At 43.3% G+C, this 18,550-nt stretch overlaps 2 protein-coding genes across 2 annotated transcripts in view; one reads left to right on the forward strand and one right to left on the reverse strand.

Annotated features, from left to right (window-relative positions):
• The first annotated feature begins 831 nt into the window (after nt 1–831).
• On the forward strand, nt 832–6,311 carry CCR4 (C-C motif chemokine receptor 4). The gene is made up of 2 exons (XM_004033808.4): nt 832–1,019; nt 2,701–6,311. Exon 2 carries the CDS (start codon nt 2,752–2,754, stop codon nt 3,832–3,834), a length of 1,083 nt encoding a protein of 360 aa, XP_004033856.1. The 5' UTR covers nt 832–1,019; nt 2,701–2,751; the 3' UTR covers nt 3,835–6,311.
• A 3,762-nt stretch (nt 6,312–10,073) lies between these two features.
• The window catches only part of GLB1 (galactosidase beta 1), a 139,881-nt gene continuing 131,404 nt past the window's right edge, over nt 10,074–18,550 (reverse strand). Inside the window, exon 16 of the mRNA XM_055383408.2 lies at nt 10,074–10,913. Within this exon, the coding sequence (XP_055239383.2) occupies nt 10,881–10,913 (33 nt within the window). The 3' untranslated portion in view covers nt 10,074–10,880. The remainder of the gene's footprint in view (nt 10,914–18,550) is intronic.

An 18,550-nucleotide genomic window follows, 5' to 3' on the forward strand; every position in this document is an offset into this window, starting at 1 on the left:
AGGCGCTTGGGTGAGGGGTCTTCCTGTCACAAAAGGACTTGAAGCTATGTTGCCAGGCCATTGCCAGGCCACTTCACACTGGTTTGAGGCCATGTCAACTATTGAATCAAAGAATGTGGTTGGCTGATGCCTTCCAAGTCACTCACAGACACATACATTTGGACAAATTTTTCTCTTCTCTCTTCTTGAATATCCTTTTTCTTGACTATCTCTGGCCTTCCTTCTCACTCTGGCCTCTCAGATCCCAGTTGTCAGGAGAACATTGCACATCTTGATTGCTGGCCCCTGCATATCCATGATGAGAAACTAACAAACAGATTGCTGATCCAAAATGTAGAGATCATTGCTACCGCATATGGCCAGTTAAATGGAATTTTTTTTTTTTAAACTAAAAAGCCAGAAAGGAGTGGCTGATTCCTGTAATCCCAGTGCTTTAGGAAGCTGAGGTGGGAGGATTGCTTGAGGCCAGTAGTTCAAGATGAGCCTGGGCAATATAGCAAGACCCCTATCTCCACAAAAAATAAAATTAGTCAGTCATGGTGGCTTGCACCTCTAGTCTCAGCTACTTGGGAGACTAAGGCAGGAGGATCACTTGAGTCCAGGAGTTCAAGGTTACAGTGAGCTATGATTGCACCACTGAACACCAGTCTGGGTGACAGAGTGAGACCCTGTTTCTTTAAAAAAATCTCTTTTTTTAAAACCAACAAATACATTTTTGTATTTTAAAAAAAACTAAAAATCTTTTTTAAAAAGAAACTGACTTCATTTTTTTTCTTAATCTTTTTTTGGCACATCTTCTTGGCCTTCGGTCTTGGGAAATGACTAAGAATCATTTTCTGCTTCCTACTTCTATCAAAAAACCCCACTTGAACTTAGTACAGTTGGGTGAGGGAGATAACTCATGCTCACAGGAAGCCACGCACCCTTGAAAGGCACCGGTCCTTCTTAGCATCGTGCTTCCTGAGCAAGCCTGGCATTGCCTCACAGACCTTCCTCAGAGCCGCTTTCAGAAAAGCAAGGTAAGCAGGGACGGGGACATTCCCAGGGTCTTGGGTCGCACACTGCTTTCTGGACCTGGCTGAGATGCTCAGGCCCCTCACGAGTCTAGGGCTTACACTTGGCACCTACCTTGCAGCCCACACACCTTCTACCTGTCCCCACACCCTCTGAGCCCTCATCTGATGGGCACTAATTTATGCAGGACTCTCTTCCTGCACACATCTGGCCTGAGTCCACATGCCCCAAATAAATAGATCATTTTCATAAAAAATATACACTTGTCTGCTTCTTGCTTCTAGCAAGACTCCCAGGCAAGAAATACCACACACGCAAGGCCTACAGAATAATTCCAGACACTTACCAGCTGTGTCTCCTGGTTTTTTGTTCTCCTGATAATTTCCTAACTCCTCAGCCTTGTTTATGCCTTTCATTTTCACTGGTAAAATGGTGGAGAAAGACTAGAATTGTTAGTCATTCAACAAACTTTTTGGGAGACTCTGTGATGTAACAGGTGTTCGGTATCTATTTGCATGAGTAAACCAAAATCTTTTTTCTTTCTTTTTTTCTTTTTCTTTTCTTTCCTTTTTATTTTTTACTTTTTTTTGAGACGGTTTCACTCTGCTGCCCAGGTTGAAGTGCAATGGTGCCATCATAGCTCACTGCGCCTTGCACTCCTGGGCTCAAGGGATCCTCCTGCCTCAGCCTCCTGAGTAGCTGGTACTATCAGCACGTACCACCACACCCAGCTAACTTTTAAAACAATTTTTTGTAGAGACAGGGTCTCCTTATGTTGCTCACGCTGGCATGGAGCTCCTTGGCTCAAGTGATCCTCCCTCCTCGGCCTCCCAACGTGCTGGGATTATAGGCGTGGGCCACTGCACACCTGGCTTCAAAAGCCCTTTCTTGAGAAACACAGTTTGCGCATTGGGTGTGTGGTGGTGGGGGTGTGGGGAGAGATCGAATGTGAATTTACTGACGAATGTGAAAAGGATTTTAACAAGGAATGTGAGGGTCCCACAAAAGCCTCAAGAAGGAAGCAAGGGAGTGGCCTTGAGTCAGAAAGCCCTTCAGCCCTGAATTGCTCTGATACACATGTCAGCATGTGATTAATTTTAAGAAGATTTCATCCTCTTTATCTGCCAATTTAGATAGGAAGTGAAGGTGGTTGGGGAGGTAGAGGTTTTATTTCTGGCTGCGATGTGTGTTTTCTAGATCCCATCAGGTGAATTCCCACTCTAATAGGATTCTGTGCGTAGAATTGATTTTTACGTGCAGTTTGATGATGATCATGATCATATAAAATACACCCAATTGAGAATTGTTCAACTGATTTTGTCATCCCCGAAAGTGATTTCAGTAACCCCAGACTATGAAATATCTTTTTGAAACACATCCTCGAAGAACACCTGCTTGAAAGGGGGTTTTACGATCCTCACTTACAAATGAGAGAACTGAAGCTCCTGGCAGAGAGGTAAGAAAATTAGTGAGTGCCCAAGCTAGAATCTGAAACAAATCTTTCTGCCTCCAAAGCCCAAAATTATTTCATCTGGCTGCAGGGCCCTGTGAGTAATCGAGCCCTTCATCTTGGGAAAGGCATATACAGACCTGGAGCAAAACAGTACGCAGCCATGCTCTGCATTTAGCAACACTTTGGTTTATTTTTGTTCTCACAGAAATCTCCTTTGCTCTTCCCCTCATTAGCTGCTTCTGGTTGGGCCCAGACCTGCCTTGAGGAGCCTGTAGAGTTAAAAAATGAACCCCACGGATATAGCAGACACCACCCTCGATGAAAGCATATACAGCAATTACTATCTGTATGAAAGTATCCCCAAGCCTTGCACCAAAGAAGGCATCAAGGCATTTGGGGAGCTCTTCCTGCCCCCACTGTATTCCTTGGTTTTTGTATTTGGTCTGCTGGGAAATTCTGTGGTGGTTCTGGTCCTGTTCAAATACAAGCGGCTCAGGTCCATGACTGACGTGTACCTGCTCAACCTTGCCATCTCGGATCTGCTCTTCGTGTTTTCCCTCCCTTTTTGGGGCTACTATGCAGCAGACCAGTGGGTTTTTGGGCTAGGTCTGTGCAAGATGATTTCCTGGATGTACTTGGTGGGCTTTTACAGTGGCATATTCTTTGTCATGCTCATGAGCATTGATAGATACCTGGCAATTGTGCACGCGGTGTTTTCCTTGAGGGCAAGGACCTTGACTTATGGGGTCATCACCAGTTTGGCTACATGGTCAGTGGCTGTGTTCGCCTCCCTTCCTGGCTTTCTGTTCAGCACTTGTTATACTGAGCGCAACCATACCTACTGCAAAACCAAGTACTCTCTCAACTCCACGACGTGGAAGGTTCTCAGCTCCCTGGAAATCAACATTCTCGGATTGGTGATCCCCTTAGGGATCATGCTGTTTTGCTACTCCATGATCATCAGGACCTTGCAGCATTGTAAAAATGAGAAGAAGAACAAGGCGGTGAAGATGATCTTTGCCGTGGTGGTCCTCTTCCTTGGGTTCTGGACACCTTACAACATAGTGCTCTTCCTAGAGACCCTGGTGGAGCTAGAAGTCCTTCAGGACTGCACCTTTGAAAGATACTTGGACTATGCCATCCAGGCCACAGAAACTCTGGCTTTTGTTCACTGCTGCCTTAATCCCATCATCTACTTTTTTCTGGGGGAGAAATTTCGCAAGTACATCCTACAGCTCTTCAAAACCTGCAGGGGCCTTTTTGTGCTCTGCCAATACTGTGGGCTCCTCCAAATTTACTCTGCTGACACCCCCAGCTCATCTTACACGCAGTCCACCATGGATCATGATCTCCATGATGCTCTGTAGAAAAATGAAATGGTGAAATGCAGAGTCAATGAACTTCCACATTCAGAGCTTACTTAAAATTGTATTTTAGTAAGAGATTCCTGAGCCAGTGTCAGGAGGAAGGCTTACACCCACAGTGGAAAGACGGCTTCTCATCCTGCAGGCAGCTTTTTCTCTCCCACTAGACAAGTCCAGCCTGGCAAGGGTTCACCTGGGCTGAGGCATCCTTCCTCACACCAGGCTTGCCTGCAGGCATGAGTCAGTCTGATGAGAACTCTGAGCAGTGCTTGAATGAAGTTGTAGGTAATATTGCAAGGCAAAGACTATTCCCTTCTAACCTGAATTGATGGGTTTCTCCAGAGGGAATTGCAGAGCATTGGCTGATGGAGTAAATCGCTACCTTTTGCTGTGGCAAATGGGCCCTCTAATTAATTTCTTGCTTTTGCGGAACAATATAGATAACTGTTTTTCTAATAACATATCTCAGGCAAAGTATATTCCATTGAGCCAGATGTATGAAGAAACAATTAGCGAAGTGATGAAACAAGATCTCAATTATTTATTGTAAAGGATTATCTGTTAATTGAAACCAAACTTTTTATACTGATATAAGGGTAAGAATATGAAGACATTAGCCAAGGTCTGCTTTCCAAACATGAACTACAAGGCATTCAAAATCCAAACATATTTGTGAAAATTCAAACACAGTTTCTCACTTGTTTGGGGACATGTTTTGTTCTAATTTTAACAGAGGAATATTAAAAAATTTTAAATAGGCCGGGCACGGTGGCCTGTAATCCCAGCACTGTGGGAGGCCGAGGCGGGCGGATCACCTGAGGTCAGGAGTTTGAGACCAGCCTGGCCAACATGGAGAAACCCCGTCTCTACTGAAAAATACAAAATTAGCCAGGTGTGGTGGCACATGCCCGTAATCCCAGCTACTCAGGAGGCTGAGGCAGGAGAATCACTTGAATCCGGGAGGTGGAGGTTGCGGTGAGACGAGATCGCACCATTGACTCCAACCTGGGCAAAAAGAGCGAAACTCTGTCTCAAAAAAAAAAAAAAATTAAATAATACATAGGCCAAGAATACATTTATTTGAGGTCATTTACTTGTTTTTGTTTTTTTTTGAGAGTCTCGCTCTGTCACCCAGTCTGGAGTGCAGTGGCACGATCTCGGCTCACTGCAAGCTCTGCCTCACGGGTTTGCACCATTCTCCTGCCTCAGCCTCCCGAGTAGCTGGGACTACAGGCACCTGCCACCATGCGTGGCTAATTTTTTGTATTTTCAGTAGAGACGGGGTTTCACCATGTTAGCAAGGATGGTTTTAATCTCCTGACCTCGTGATCCACCCGCCTCGGCCTCCCAAAGTGCTGGGATTACAGGCGTGAGCCATCAAGCCCGGCCACTTGTTTATTTTTTATTTTATTTTATTTCTGAGATGGAGTCTCACTCTGTCACCCAAGCTGGAGTGCAGTGGTACTCGGTTCACTGCAACGTCTGCCTCCCAGGTTCAAGCGATTCTCCTGCCTCAGCTTCTCAAGCAGCTGGGATTAGAGGTGTGCGCCACTACACCAGGCTAATTTTTGTATTTTTAGTAGAGATGGGGTTTCACCATATTGGCCAGGCTAGTCTTGAACTCCTGACCTCAGGTGATCTGCCTGCTTCAGCCTCCCAAAGTGCTGGGATTACAGGTGTGAGCCACCTCGCCCAGCCAAGGTCTTTTACTTGTTTATAAACAATCTCTTCATAATTAAAATTAAGGATTAATAAAATATGACAATACCTCCTTAATCATTTTGAAGTGCTTGCTATCAATTGAAATAAAAACAATCAACTAAAAGTTATTGTTGACATTGTATAAATATGGTTGTTAAAAAATTATGAAATTGTGAAAAGTGTCATCCTCTCTTAAAATATTGGCCCTAGTTTTTTGTTTTTGTTTTTGTTTTTGAGACAGAGTTTTGCTCTTGTCGCCCAGGCTGGAGTGCAATGGCACGATCTTGGCTCACCGCAACTCTGCCTCCTGGGTTCAAGTGATTCTCCTGCTTCAGCCTCCCAAGTAGCTGGGATTACAGGCGCCTGCCACCACGCCCAGCTAATTTTTTGTATTTTTAGTAGAGACAGAGTTTCACCATGTTGGCTAGGCTGATCTTGAACTCCTGACCTCAGGTGATCCACCCACCTTGGCCTCCCAAAGTGCTGGGATTACAGGCGTGAGCCACTGGGCCCAGCCACTGGCCTTAGTTTTTAACTTTTGGGTGACTAAAAAGTTTGGTCAGTCATTTCTTACAAGTCATTTAAATCATTTAATTAATGCTTTCATACTATTAAGATAAATTGCTATCTCTGTCCTTACAGCCTTAATTAAGCAAAGACTCCAACAAAATGTGGGAGACCTCCAATTCCTCCCAAAACAAAAACTTATCTTGCAAGCTATCAACTGAGTTAACCAGTTACAAATGCTTCTGTTATGTTTATACATTCTTGCATGCTCTACATTTATAAAGAATGCATTTCCAGAAAATTCATTTTCAGTAAAGTGATTTTAAAGAGGGAAAGTTGATGCTGTCTTTATAGAAAATAAAATAAAATAAAATAAACTTGTGTATAGCCCCAGGGAGCGTTTTTTCCTGATCGTGTTTGTTAGATCTCCTGACCAGTGGATGAGAATCAGAGCTGCTGCTGTGCCATTGCTTCACCACATGCTGTACATGTGAACTCGCCCAAGGGGAGGAATCAAAGCATTCACTGTTGCCATCTCCACTTCGGGTTGTGTGTTGCTGTCTTGCCGTAGGGGACTTGGAGACAAGAGCGAATAAGTTACGGGGTGGGCGTGGTGGCTCATGCCTGCAATCCCAGGACTTTGGGAGGCCAAGGTGGGCCGGTCACTTGAGCTCAGGAGTTTGAGACCTGCCTGGCCAACATAGTGAAACCCCATCTGTACTAAAAGTACAAAAATTAGCCAGTGTGCCTGCAATCCCAGACACTTTGGAGGCCGAGGCATGACAATCGCTTGAACCTGGGAGGCGGAGGTTGCAGTGAGCTGAGATCATGCCACTGCACTTCAGCCTGGGTGCAGAGTGAGTGAGACTCTGTCTCAAAAAAAAAAAAAGAAAGAAAAAAAAAGAAGTTAGGGATGGGCCAATTCCTAGGCAGTCTTTGCTTAGACAACTTCTGTGAGGTGGGCTATGATCTGCCAAATCCTAGCTCTGCATTCCTTTGTTAGTTTGAGCATGCTACTTTTCTCTCTTAGCCTCAGTTTTCTCTTCTGTAAAACATACTTCAGAGGGATTGAAAAAAAAAAAAAAGATGATGAATACAAAGCACCTATGTTCCTGGGTCATAGACAAAGGAAAGTTTTGGATATGCCCAATCAGCGGCTGCCTCTCTTTTCCTGGTAGAGCTGTTTATTTTATTCATTTAATCATAGTGAGATAGAAACTTTAGGGCACCAAAAGACAATGGCTGGTCAAAGGGGCTTTACTGCCCCTTCATTTCCATCACAGGCTGTACCAAGCAATAGTGCGGTGCAATCCAAGTGACTTCCATATCTCTGCCTCAGGATGGGTCTTTCATTTCCTCAAAGTCAGTCAGAGCTCCCCTTATTCCAAAGTTGGAGAGAATATTCCCTCAGGACAGGAATGTAGAACCTCTGGTGACATCCAAACAAAACCCTCTTAGAATACCCAAAAGAAAGTTTCTTCCCATTAAGCAAAAGAACCATAGAAAGAAAGCCAGCATGATTTCTACTTTTTTAAATATTTATTTATTTATTTATTTATTTTTTGAGATGGAGTCTTGCTCTGTCGCCCTGGCTGGAGTGCCATGGTGTGATCTCGGCTCACTGCAACCTCCGCCTTTAAGGTTCAAGCGATTTTCCTGCCTCAGCCTCCCGAGTAGCTGGGATGACAGGCATGCACCACCACACCTGGCTAATTTTTGTATTTTTAGTAGAGACAGGCTTTCACCATGTTGGCCAGGCTGGTCTCGAACTCCTGACTTCAGGTGATCCGCCTGCCTCGGCCTCCCAAAGTACTGGAATTATAGGTGTGAGCCACTGCACCCAAAAAGCCAGCATGATTTCTAAACAAAGATGGGTTTAACTGTAAATTTTCAGACATTAGACTCATGTCTTTCTTGTTGCAACATACCTAGCCTAGGTGTAATTTGCTCAGGAACAATAGAAGTGGGTTTGCTTTTGGGGTGATGTAAATGTTTTGGAACGAGTTGGAAGGGTGGGTTGCACAATATTGTGAATATACTAAGTGTTATTTAATTGTACATTTAAAAATGGTTCATTTTATATTATGTGAATTTTACCTCAACAACAATAACAACAGGAGTAATAGGAACTAGTCCAGGCAATATCTGCCCCACAGCAGGTTCTCCAATTCTATTGAATAAGTAAATTAATTTCATCTGCTTCTCATGAGAAGGAATAATACAGGGTGAAGCCAAAGGGTCTTTAGACCTTTAGGGAGATTATTTGCAAGGAACTCTCCTATCAATTTGGAACGATTTCTATTGAAGTAGTTGCCTATTTTGTGCCAAGCAGTATGCTAGTTTATGGAAATAATAAAGGGATAAAGAAGTAAGTTCTGCCAATCATGGAATTCACAATCTGATAAAGGAAACACAAACGCAGGATTAACTAGACTGCAAGCAAGACAAGTATGATAATAGAGCCACAAGAAAGATTCTTTGGGACTCCAGAGGAAGGAGACATTGATTAAATTTCAAATTCTCATAATATGATTAGCTTTTGAAGTAGACCTTGTAGGAGAGGCATGATTTTGATGAAGGGAAAGGAGAAGGGACTCCCCAGCCTGATGAAATAGCATCTGAAAAGGCACAGCGGTGTTAAGAGAGCACTGTGTGGTCAGGGGGTAGTAGTAGGGTTTTCTTGTAGTTAAAGTGCATGGGAGTGGGGCAGTGGAGCAAAGTAGGGAAAGGTGAGACCAAAGAAAAGTACAGACCTAAGAGGCAGTAGCCTTGAGTTATGGACTGAGTCAGCTGCCATCCTGCTCTAGGCTTGAGACTGTCAGGGGGTTAAGGGGCGCTGTCCACACACCCACCAGTTCAGGACTGAAGCACTCACTCTACTAGTCATCAGGAATGTTGGCCCTGATAGCTCTCAGCTGGTCTCCCTTCAGGAATCGTCCTCCCTGGGGGCAGCTCATATTCAGTGACTGGATAATGAGGAGATACAAGCACTTGCCCCTTGCCTAGATTTGGGATAACTCTGAAGGGCCATTGCTACTCCAGAGCTCCCATAAGATTAGCTGAGGCCTCTGTTGCAACTGTGTTGCAGTTCAACTTTTCCCACTGTCCAGTCTGCCTTCTTTCTTTCCTTTTTTTGAGATAGAGTTTTGCTCTTGTTGCCCAGGCTGGAGTGCAGTGGTGTGATCTTGGCTCACTGCAACCTCTGCCTCCTGGGTTCAAGCGATTCTCCTGTGTCAGCCTCCTGAGTAGCTGGGATTACAGGTGCCCACCACTAAGCCTGGCTAATTTTTTTGTATTTTTTAGTAGAGATGGGGTTTCACCATGTTGGCCAGGCTGGTCTTAAACTTCTGACCTCAGGTGGTCTGCCCACCTTGGCCTCCCAAAGTGCTGGGATTACAGGCGTGAGCCACCACACCCGGCCCCAGTCTGCTTTGTTTATGCCCTTACAGGTGTGGTTTCCAAGAGGACTCCTTACTAAATCTCCTGCATGCTAATCTCAGAGCCTCAGAGCAAGCTTCCAGAATCCCAGTCTAAAACAAGGACTTTCTGATCAAACTGGGGACAAATGAGCACCTAACGTAAATGGAAACTGACCTAGGAGCGGGAAAATGAGGAGACATAATCTTTGCATTAGGGATGTGCTTCATTAATTGCCTTCCAACCATCAACCTCACTTAACAGTTGGCTCCTCTATTTTCCTTTAGTCAGTCTCACTTTGGCCCCATAATTTGCGTATCTCAAGCCCTGAGGCATCTTTCCCTACACAACTTATTCCTGTTATCGTTACAGCCCATCTCTACCCTTGGTCATGCCACAACCACCTGTCATTCTACATCCTGTACCCTACATCCAGTCAGAGATTGTCCACTCCATCTCCAGCCTTTCTTGACTCAAATGAACCAGACATAAACTCCACCCGCTTTTTGTGGTCATAATACTTTACCCCTTGAAAGCTTACAATAGCTCCAAATTCCCCTTTCAGAAAATCAGAAATCCAAGTGCTTTTATATATTGACACTCATTTTACCCTCTTCTTAAAGTAGATAAGGTTGATTTTATTACTCCAAGAAATTGAGGTTCAGGAGAAACAATAATTTAATCATGAATTAGACTCACTCCACCAAAAATACCCACCACCTAACTGCCTAGTAAAATTGCTAGCACAAAACTCAATTATTTTTTACTGAATGAGTGGATTTCCTTATCTCTTAATCAAGTACTCTACACTGGCAATTCAAGTTTCTATTTAACTACACAAGGTTCACTAGTCCTATCTCCAAAATCCCCGTTGTGTTTCTAATAAGACTTTATGTGACCAAGTTCAAAGATTGACTGAATTGTTCCAGAAATACTGGTGGGCTTTAGGTCAAAAATTACTTTATTAAGACTTTTCATATTGAACATAACTGCCAAAGTCTGCATTTTCACCTTTTCTGAGAAATTGTGAAACAGCAGCAAGAAGAATGAATTTTAAAACCCCCAAGCTCCATTTGCACCAGACTTGGAGACAGAGATCCTTTTCAGACTCCAAAATACCTGGATGGTCTGCCCAAAGCAGCTGAGATCAGGTGAAGCCTGTGTGGGAAAGGGTGAAGTGCAGGGTGGTAAGAGATGGAGCAGGGACAGACGTCAGCAACACGCCAAAGGCATTTCCTGAGCAGAGGGTGCACAGTGCGGTGCAGGAAGAGAGGTGATCAACACTTGGGTCAGAAGTTCTCCTGGCCCCAGTTTGGTTCCGAGAAGCAGAGGAGGCAGGTTTGCCAAATTTCAAATTTGCAGGAGGCAGACAGTCTGTCTATGTGGCAGCAGAAAAGAAGAGAGCCATCGGGTTGTGAAGACAGCTAGCCTGGAAAACTGCTGCCATCGCCTTCGTCCTAGGCAGAAACACAAACATAAGCACATTAAACAATGCAAAGACAAATACTAAGAAAAATTACACCATTGACTGTAATCTGGAGAGGAATACTACAGAAATATAGGAAAATACAGAAAAGATTTCATTATCATGATAAAATAGGTCTATCTCAGCTGAAAAGGCATCATGGGCCACTCCAGAGGCATTCCAGCTAGCTAAAAATAGGAAGGAACGCCTGCGATCACCACTTCTATATAACATTGCCCTGGAGGTACCAGCTCCACAAGATAAGGGGAATAAGGTAGAGGTATAGAAATTGGCAGTGGCTCATGCTTGTAATCCCGGTACTTTGGGAGGCCAAGGCAGGCGGATCACTGGAGGTCAGGGGTTTGAGACCAGCCTGGCCAACATGGTGAAACCCCGTCTACTAAAAATACAAAAATTAGCTGGGCATGGTGGTACATGCGGGTAGTCCCAGCTACTTAGGAGGCCAAGGTAGAATCACTTAAACCCGGGAGGCGGAGGTTGCAATGGGCTGAGGTCACGTCATTGAACTTCAGCCTGGGCGACAGAGTGAGACTACATATTAAAAAAAAAAAAAAAAAGAGAGTCTGAGAAGCTGTCACAGCCAAGGGGCGCCTAAGGAGACAACTACATGTCATTAGTTCTGGATCAGAAAAAGGACATTAGCTAAACATTAAGGAAACATGTCCAAAAAGAATGGACGTTAGTTAATAATAATGTATCAGTATTGGTTCAGTAAGTATAGCAAATGTAGCTTTCTAATGTAAGGTGTTAATAACAGGGGAAATGTGATGTGCAGTAAATGGGAACTTTCTGTGCCATCTTCACCAGTTTTTTGGAAATCTAAAACTGTTCTAAAATACAAGTTTATTTAAAAAATTGGAAAGGGGAAGGGAAAATATTTCTAGTTCCAATAATACTGTTGAATAATTGGAACACCCAAGAGAATTACCTGAAAAACTATTATTAACAATAAGATAATTATGCAAGTTAATAAGGGAAGATGTTAATACATCAAACTCAATTACATTTATATTTACAAATAACAATCAGAAGATGTGGGATAACAGACCCACATTATGAAAGAGAATAGAAATAAATAATAATTAAAATATATATTATCTATACATAGTATGAAATAGATAGAAAATATACGGGAACAACTTAGTCTAAAACACTATTACAGCACTAGGCCAGAAAAGGCCTTATACAAGCAAGCTCAATGGTATAAAAAACACCAGTTCTTTTCAGTTAAATTATTAAATACAATGTTATTCTTCAAGACATATTAATAGCCTTTTAAATTACATACACCGATTTGAAAGCTTACATAAGAATGAACAACAACAAAAAATAGCCAGGACCACTCTGAAAAAGAAGAGCAATGAGGATATGCATATTATAAATTAATATGTATGTTAAATTAATTAGCTAATTAAAATATACAGCAATGTTGCAGAAAGTCAAGTGAAACAGAATGGGAAATCTAGTTTAGTATGAGATCAAAATACATGTGAGAATTTAGTGCATATTAAAGATGGTAATTTAAATCAAAGGAGGAATACAATAAACTATTTATTCAGAAGTGGGCCAAATGTATTGGCATCTGGAAAAAAAATTAAGCTTGATTCATATGTCACACTATACATGGTTAAATTCCAAACAGAAAAAAATATTTAAATGTAAAAATTGGAAAAATAGAAGTTCTAAAAGAAAACATGGGACAATTTCTTCACAATTTGTGCAGCAGGCAAAGCCTTTCTAAAAATAACTCAAAATTCAGAAGCCATGAAGGAAAAGATTAATAAATTCAACTATGTGAATTAAAAATATGCATGACAAAAACATCCCCAAAGAAAAAGTCAAAAGACAAATGACAAACAAGGTCATCTGGTTGCAGTTAAATGCAATTGAACTTTTTTCAAATTACCAAGTGGCACATGAATGTTTGTTACATTATTCTTGGTACTTTTCTATATGGTTGAAATGCTTAATAATAAGTAAATTAACATATACTCATACTATGAAATATGGTGCCATTAAAAAGAATAACTTTCAGCTATATACCTATACCATTCACAAATGTCCATAATATCTTAAGTGCATTTTGAAAACCTGGAAGTATAAACCCCAAACTGTTAGCCATTTTATAGAGGAAAAAATTATGCTTTGTATGTTCTAGGCTTCTTTATTTCTTTAAGCAAACATGCATTACTTTCATAATCTGCCAAAGCAATAGCAATATTTCCATTTTAGGAAAAAAAGGAGAACTTTATGATGATGGAGAACTGACTAAAATAAACCACACAGAGATACTCTAGAACATAGGGCTCCCAGGTGACTTGAGCATGTGGATGTCATCCTGATGTAACACCTGCCCACAGAGATGTGCAGTGCTTTGAAGAAGATGCTGACGTCAGTCCTGAGGATGAATAACTGAGTTTATGGTATGAGATAGGTACAAGATAGCATGCTGGAGCCTGCAGAATGTTTGAATTCTTTTGATCATGCTTGATATAAGCAGACTATCATTGGAGGCGAGCAGGCAGGAAAAAGCTCTGCGCCGAGACTAGACTGTACAACCACCTCTCCATGGTTACCTTGGTTAGGGAGCTTCCTCCTAATTGTTTTGATGTCACAAGAAAAATGTCACACACAAATAAAGTGAACGATGGTTCACATGGAGCATTGTGTGATCTAGTTGGGCTCCTCTTCATGGAATGACCAGGGAAGAATTTGAGGGAGTTTGTGCAGTGGACAAAGGGTAAATATACGAGGGAATGGATTTGAGTTGTAAATACAAGAGTTATTTCTAATCTGAGTCCTTAAGAACTTCTTGAGGGTTACAGATCTGTTCATTCTATTACTAGAAAGACTTCCAATTAAGGTGCAGTAAAAAGTTCACAGTTTGGGGATCTTCCTGTTTTCCAAAACTAATTGAAATGTGATAGACAATATATAACAACAGAAGTCTGATTGATGTCTAGGTACAAATGCCACTTTGAAAAACTGTTAGACAACTCTGTGTAAAGTTGAACATATACCTATTTTATGATCCAATAATTCTACACCTAGGTATTGATCCAAGAGAAATGAAAACTTTGGTCCATAAAACGACTTGTTCAAGAATGTTGGTAACATCACACTTGATATGATTTGGCTGTGTCCCCACCCAAATCTCATCTTGAATTGTAGCTCCCACAATCCCCACGTGTCATGGGAGGGACCCAGTGGGAGGTACTTTGAATCATGAGGTTAGGTTTTTCCCATGCTGTTCTTGTGATAGTGAATAAGTCTCATGAGATCTGATGGTTTTATAAAGGGCAGTTCCCCGCACACACTCTCTTGCCTGCTGTCATGTAAGATGTGCCTTTGCTCCTTTTTCACCTTCCACCATGATTGTGAGGCCTTCCTAGCCATGTGGAACTGAGTCTGTGAAACCTCTTTCCTTTATAAATTACCCAGTCTCAGGTATATCCTTATTAGCAGCATGAGAACAGACTAATACAGTAAATTGGTACCAGGTAGTGGAGCACTGCTGTAAAGATACCTGAAAATGTGGAAGCGACTTTGGAACTGGGTAACAGGCAGAGGTTGGAACAGTTTGGAGGGCTCAGAAGAAGACAGGAAGATGTGGGAAAGTTTGGAACTTCCTGGAGACTTGTTGAATGGCTTAGACCAAAATGCTGACAGTGATATGGACAATAAAGCCCAGATTGAGGTGGTCTCAGATGGAAATGAGGAAGTTCTTGGGGACTGGAGCAAAGGTGACTCTTGTTATACTTTAGCAAAGAGACTGGTGGCATTTTGCTCCTGGCCTAGAGATCTATGGAACATTGAACTTGAGAGAGATAATTTAGGGTATCTGGTGGAAGAAATTTCCGAGTGGCAAAGTGTTCAAGAGGAAGCAGAGAATAAAAATTTGGAAAATTTGCCGACTGATGATGTAATAGAAAAGAAAAAAAAAACATTTTCTGGGAAGAACTCCAAGCCTGCTGTAGAAATTTGCTAAGTAACAAGAAGCTGAATATTCTTCACTAAGATCATGTGGAAAATGTCTTCAGGGGATATCAGAGACCTTTGTGTCAGCCCCTGCCATTACAGGCCTGGAGGCCTAGGCGGGAAAAACGGTTTCCTGGGCCAGGTCCAGGGCCCCCCTGCAGTGTACAGCTTAAGGACTTGGTGCCCTGTGTCCCAGCCACTCCAGCCATGGCTAAAAGGGGCCAAGGTATAGCTGGGGCTGTGGCTTCAGAGAGTGCAAGCCCCAATCCTTGGCAGGTTCCATGTTGTGTTGAGACTGCAGGTGCACAGAAGTCAAGAATTGAGGTTTGGGAACCTCTGCCTAGATTTCAGAGGATGTATGGAAATGCTGGGATGTCCAGGCAGAAGTTTGCTGCAGTGGTGAGGCCCTCATGGAGAATCTCTGTAGTGCAGAAGGGAAGGTGGGGTTGGAGCCCCTACACAAAGTCCCCACTGGTGTATTGCCTAGTGGAGCTGTGAGAAGAGGGCCACTGTCCTCCAGACCCTAGAATGGTAGATCCACCAACAGCTTGCACTGTGTACCTGAAAAAACTGCAGACAGTGTCAGCCCGTTAAACCAGCTGGGAGGGGGCTATACCCTGCAAAGCCACAGGGGCGGAGCTTCCCAAGGCTGTAGGAGTCCATCTCTTGCATCCCCATGACCTGGACGTGAGACATGGAGTTAAAGGAGATCATTTTGGAACTTTAAGGTTTAATGACTGCCCTATTGGGTTTTGGACTTGCATGGAGCCTGTAGCCCCTTTGTTTTGGCCAATTTCTCCCATTTGGAACAGCTGTATTTACCCAATGCCTGTAACCCCATTGTATCTAGGAAGTAACTAACTTGCTTCTGATTTTACAGGCCCATAGGTAAGAAGGGAGTTGCCTTGTTTCAGATGAGACTTTGGACTTGGACTTTTGCATTAATGATGGAATGAGTTAAGACTTTAGGGGACTGTTGAAAAGGCATGATTGGCTTTGAAATGGAAGGACATGAGATTTGGGAGGGGCTGGGGCAGAATGATATGGTTTGGCTGTGTCCCCACCCAAATCTCATCTTGAATTGTAGCTCCCATAATCCCCATGTGTCTTGGGAGGGACCCGGTGGGAGGTAATTGAATCATGGCAGTGGGTTTTCCCATGTTGTTCTCATGATAGTGAATAAGTCTCTCAAGATCTGATGGTTTTATAAAGGACAGTTCCCCTGCATATGCTGTCTTGCCTGCTGCCATGTAAGACGTGCCTTTGCTCCTCCTTGCCTTCTGCCATGATTGTGAGGCCTCCCCAGCCATGTGGAACTGTGAGTCCATTAGACTTCTTTCCTTTATAAATTACCCAGTCTCTGGTATGTCCTTATTAGCAGCATGAGAATGAACTAATACAATACTTAATGGTGCAAGATGGACTGCTTTCTCCCCAGGATCAGGAACAAGACTAGGATGTCTGCTCTTCCATTTGTATTCATATTGTGTTGGAAGTTCTCATCAGGACAAAAATCAGCAAGAAAAAGAAATAAAAGGGATCTAGATTGAAAAGGAAGAAGCAAAATTATCTTTTTGTAGATGATGTGATCTTATACGCAGAAAATTCTAAGAAATCCACTATAAAACTATTAGAGCTAATAAGTGAGTTCAGCAGGTTGCAGGATACCAGATCAACATACAAAAAACAATTGCTTCTACTTTGGGAGGCCAAGACAGGAAGATCACCTGAGGTCAGGAGTTAGAGACCAGCCTGGCCAACATGGTGAAACCTTGTCTCTACTAAAAATACAAAAATTAGCCGGGCATGGTGGTGTGTGCCTATAATCCCAGCTACTAGGGAGGCTGAGGCAGGAGAGTTGCTTGAACCTGGGAGGTGGAGGTTCAAGATGGTATGTGAATTATATATCTCCCTCTACCCACAAAATGCTTAAAAGGTAACTTAACCCTTTGATTGGGGCTCAGTCCTTTGGATGTTAATCTGACTGGGCTGGTGCACCTAAATAATTAATAAATATCCTCCTGAACCCCATCGGTCTCTCTGATTCCTTAAAATCCTGCTACATTTCTGGGAGCTCGCCCACGAATGGAGACAACAGATTTACTGTCTCCTTTATCTGTGGGACTAGAGCCTCAGGGCCAGGGGAGACCTGGCATCCAAGGTGCACCACGGGGGAGCTTCACCTGGATGGAAACCAGCTCTCTCTGCATCCCAGCACCCTGCCTGGTAGCGGAACGGAACCGGGGATGGGGCTGCAGGACAATACCAGCTCTTCAGGAACCACGGTAAGGAGCAAGGGCCCAAGGCAGGGAAGCCTGTCCCATAAGGACAAAGGGGAGCTTGATCACCTCCCGGGGAATGACCACTAATCCAACTCAGAGCGGCTGAGGGTGGCAGGAGTGGCTTTCCAATTTGGATGAACCTCGTGTCCCCACTAACAAAGTGAAAGTGGCTACCAAGGTGTACATTAACCGAGATCAGGAGGAAAAGAAGGAGGCTGATTGGAAGCTTAAGCAAGGTTAATTTACTAGCAGCAGCCCTTACGGGAAGAGAAGCTGGCTTTGCAAGGAGGCATGGACATGGGCGTGAATGCAGTCTTGGAAAAGGCTGGTCTGGACAGGAGTTTAAAAACCAGCCAAGGCCAGAGACAGATTAATGTGCATGGTGCAAAAGGAAAGGACATTGGAAGGATAAATGTCAAAAGAATAAGGAGAATGGTCAAGGCCATGGTATGAAAAAAACACTGGCCAAGGGCTACTGCACCCAGGAGAAACCCAAGACCCCCTGCACCTGCTGTGGAAGGCAGGGTATAAAGTGTCAAGAAAAAAAAAGCTCAAATCTGCTCTAAAAGTGTCCAGCATTTAAGCTTTTATATAAGCCAAGAGAAAAGATGGCTTAGTAGTGAACAAAAGCAGGCTGTTTGTGCACTTCCTACTCCAACCACCTGGTGTCAAATAAGAGAGTTCCTAAGGGCAGCAAGGTTCTGCTGCATTTAGATCCCAAATTTCTTGCTCATGGCTAAGCCATTACACGAAGCCACAAGGAAGAGGAAAGAAGGAGCCCCTCCTCTAGGAGGCCAACCAGGAGAAGGCTTTTAAAGAAATCAACGAAGCCTTGACTCAGGTCCCAGCTTTAGGACCGCCAGATCTAACTAACTAAGCTTTTCTTCTTGTATGTCCACAAATGAAAGGGAGGCCATAGAGGTTCTAACTCAAGCCATAAAGTCATGGCATCGCCCAGTGACATACTCATCCAGGCAATTAGATTCTATGGCACTTGGATGGCCTCCTTGTTTTAAAGCACTAGCTGCCACTGCCCTACTGGCATGGGCAGCTAATACACTGACTTTAAAAACTGTGAATACCCTAAACCTTAGCTCCTCATCAAGTCAGTCCCAGGAGGCCCCCTTCATTGCTGTGTGGATGTGGTAGATAGAGTGTTCTCAAGCCGGAGAGATTTGACACATCGGCCCCTTGGAGACCCGGACATTGAATATTTTACTGATGGAAGCAGTTTCATACTAAAGGGAGTCCGTCATGCTGGGTATGCAGTGGTGACTTTGGACTTAGTAGCAGAGGTGCAGTCTTTGCCTACAGAAACTTCTGCTTAGAAAGCAGAGCTAATAGCTCT

Source organism: Gorilla gorilla, chromosome 2, assembly GCF_029281585.2.
Source record: "Gorilla gorilla gorilla isolate KB3781 chromosome 2, NHGRI_mGorGor1-v2.1_pri, whole genome shotgun sequence".
NCBI classification, from domain to species: Eukaryota; Metazoa; Chordata; class Mammalia; order Primates; family Hominidae; genus Gorilla; species Gorilla gorilla.

Bases quoted from the DNA above. Each gene is read 5' to 3' on its own strand.
- CCR4 (XM_004033808.4), top strand. From the start codon at position 2,752: ATGAACCCCACGGATATAGCAGACACCACCCTCGATGAAAGCATATAC.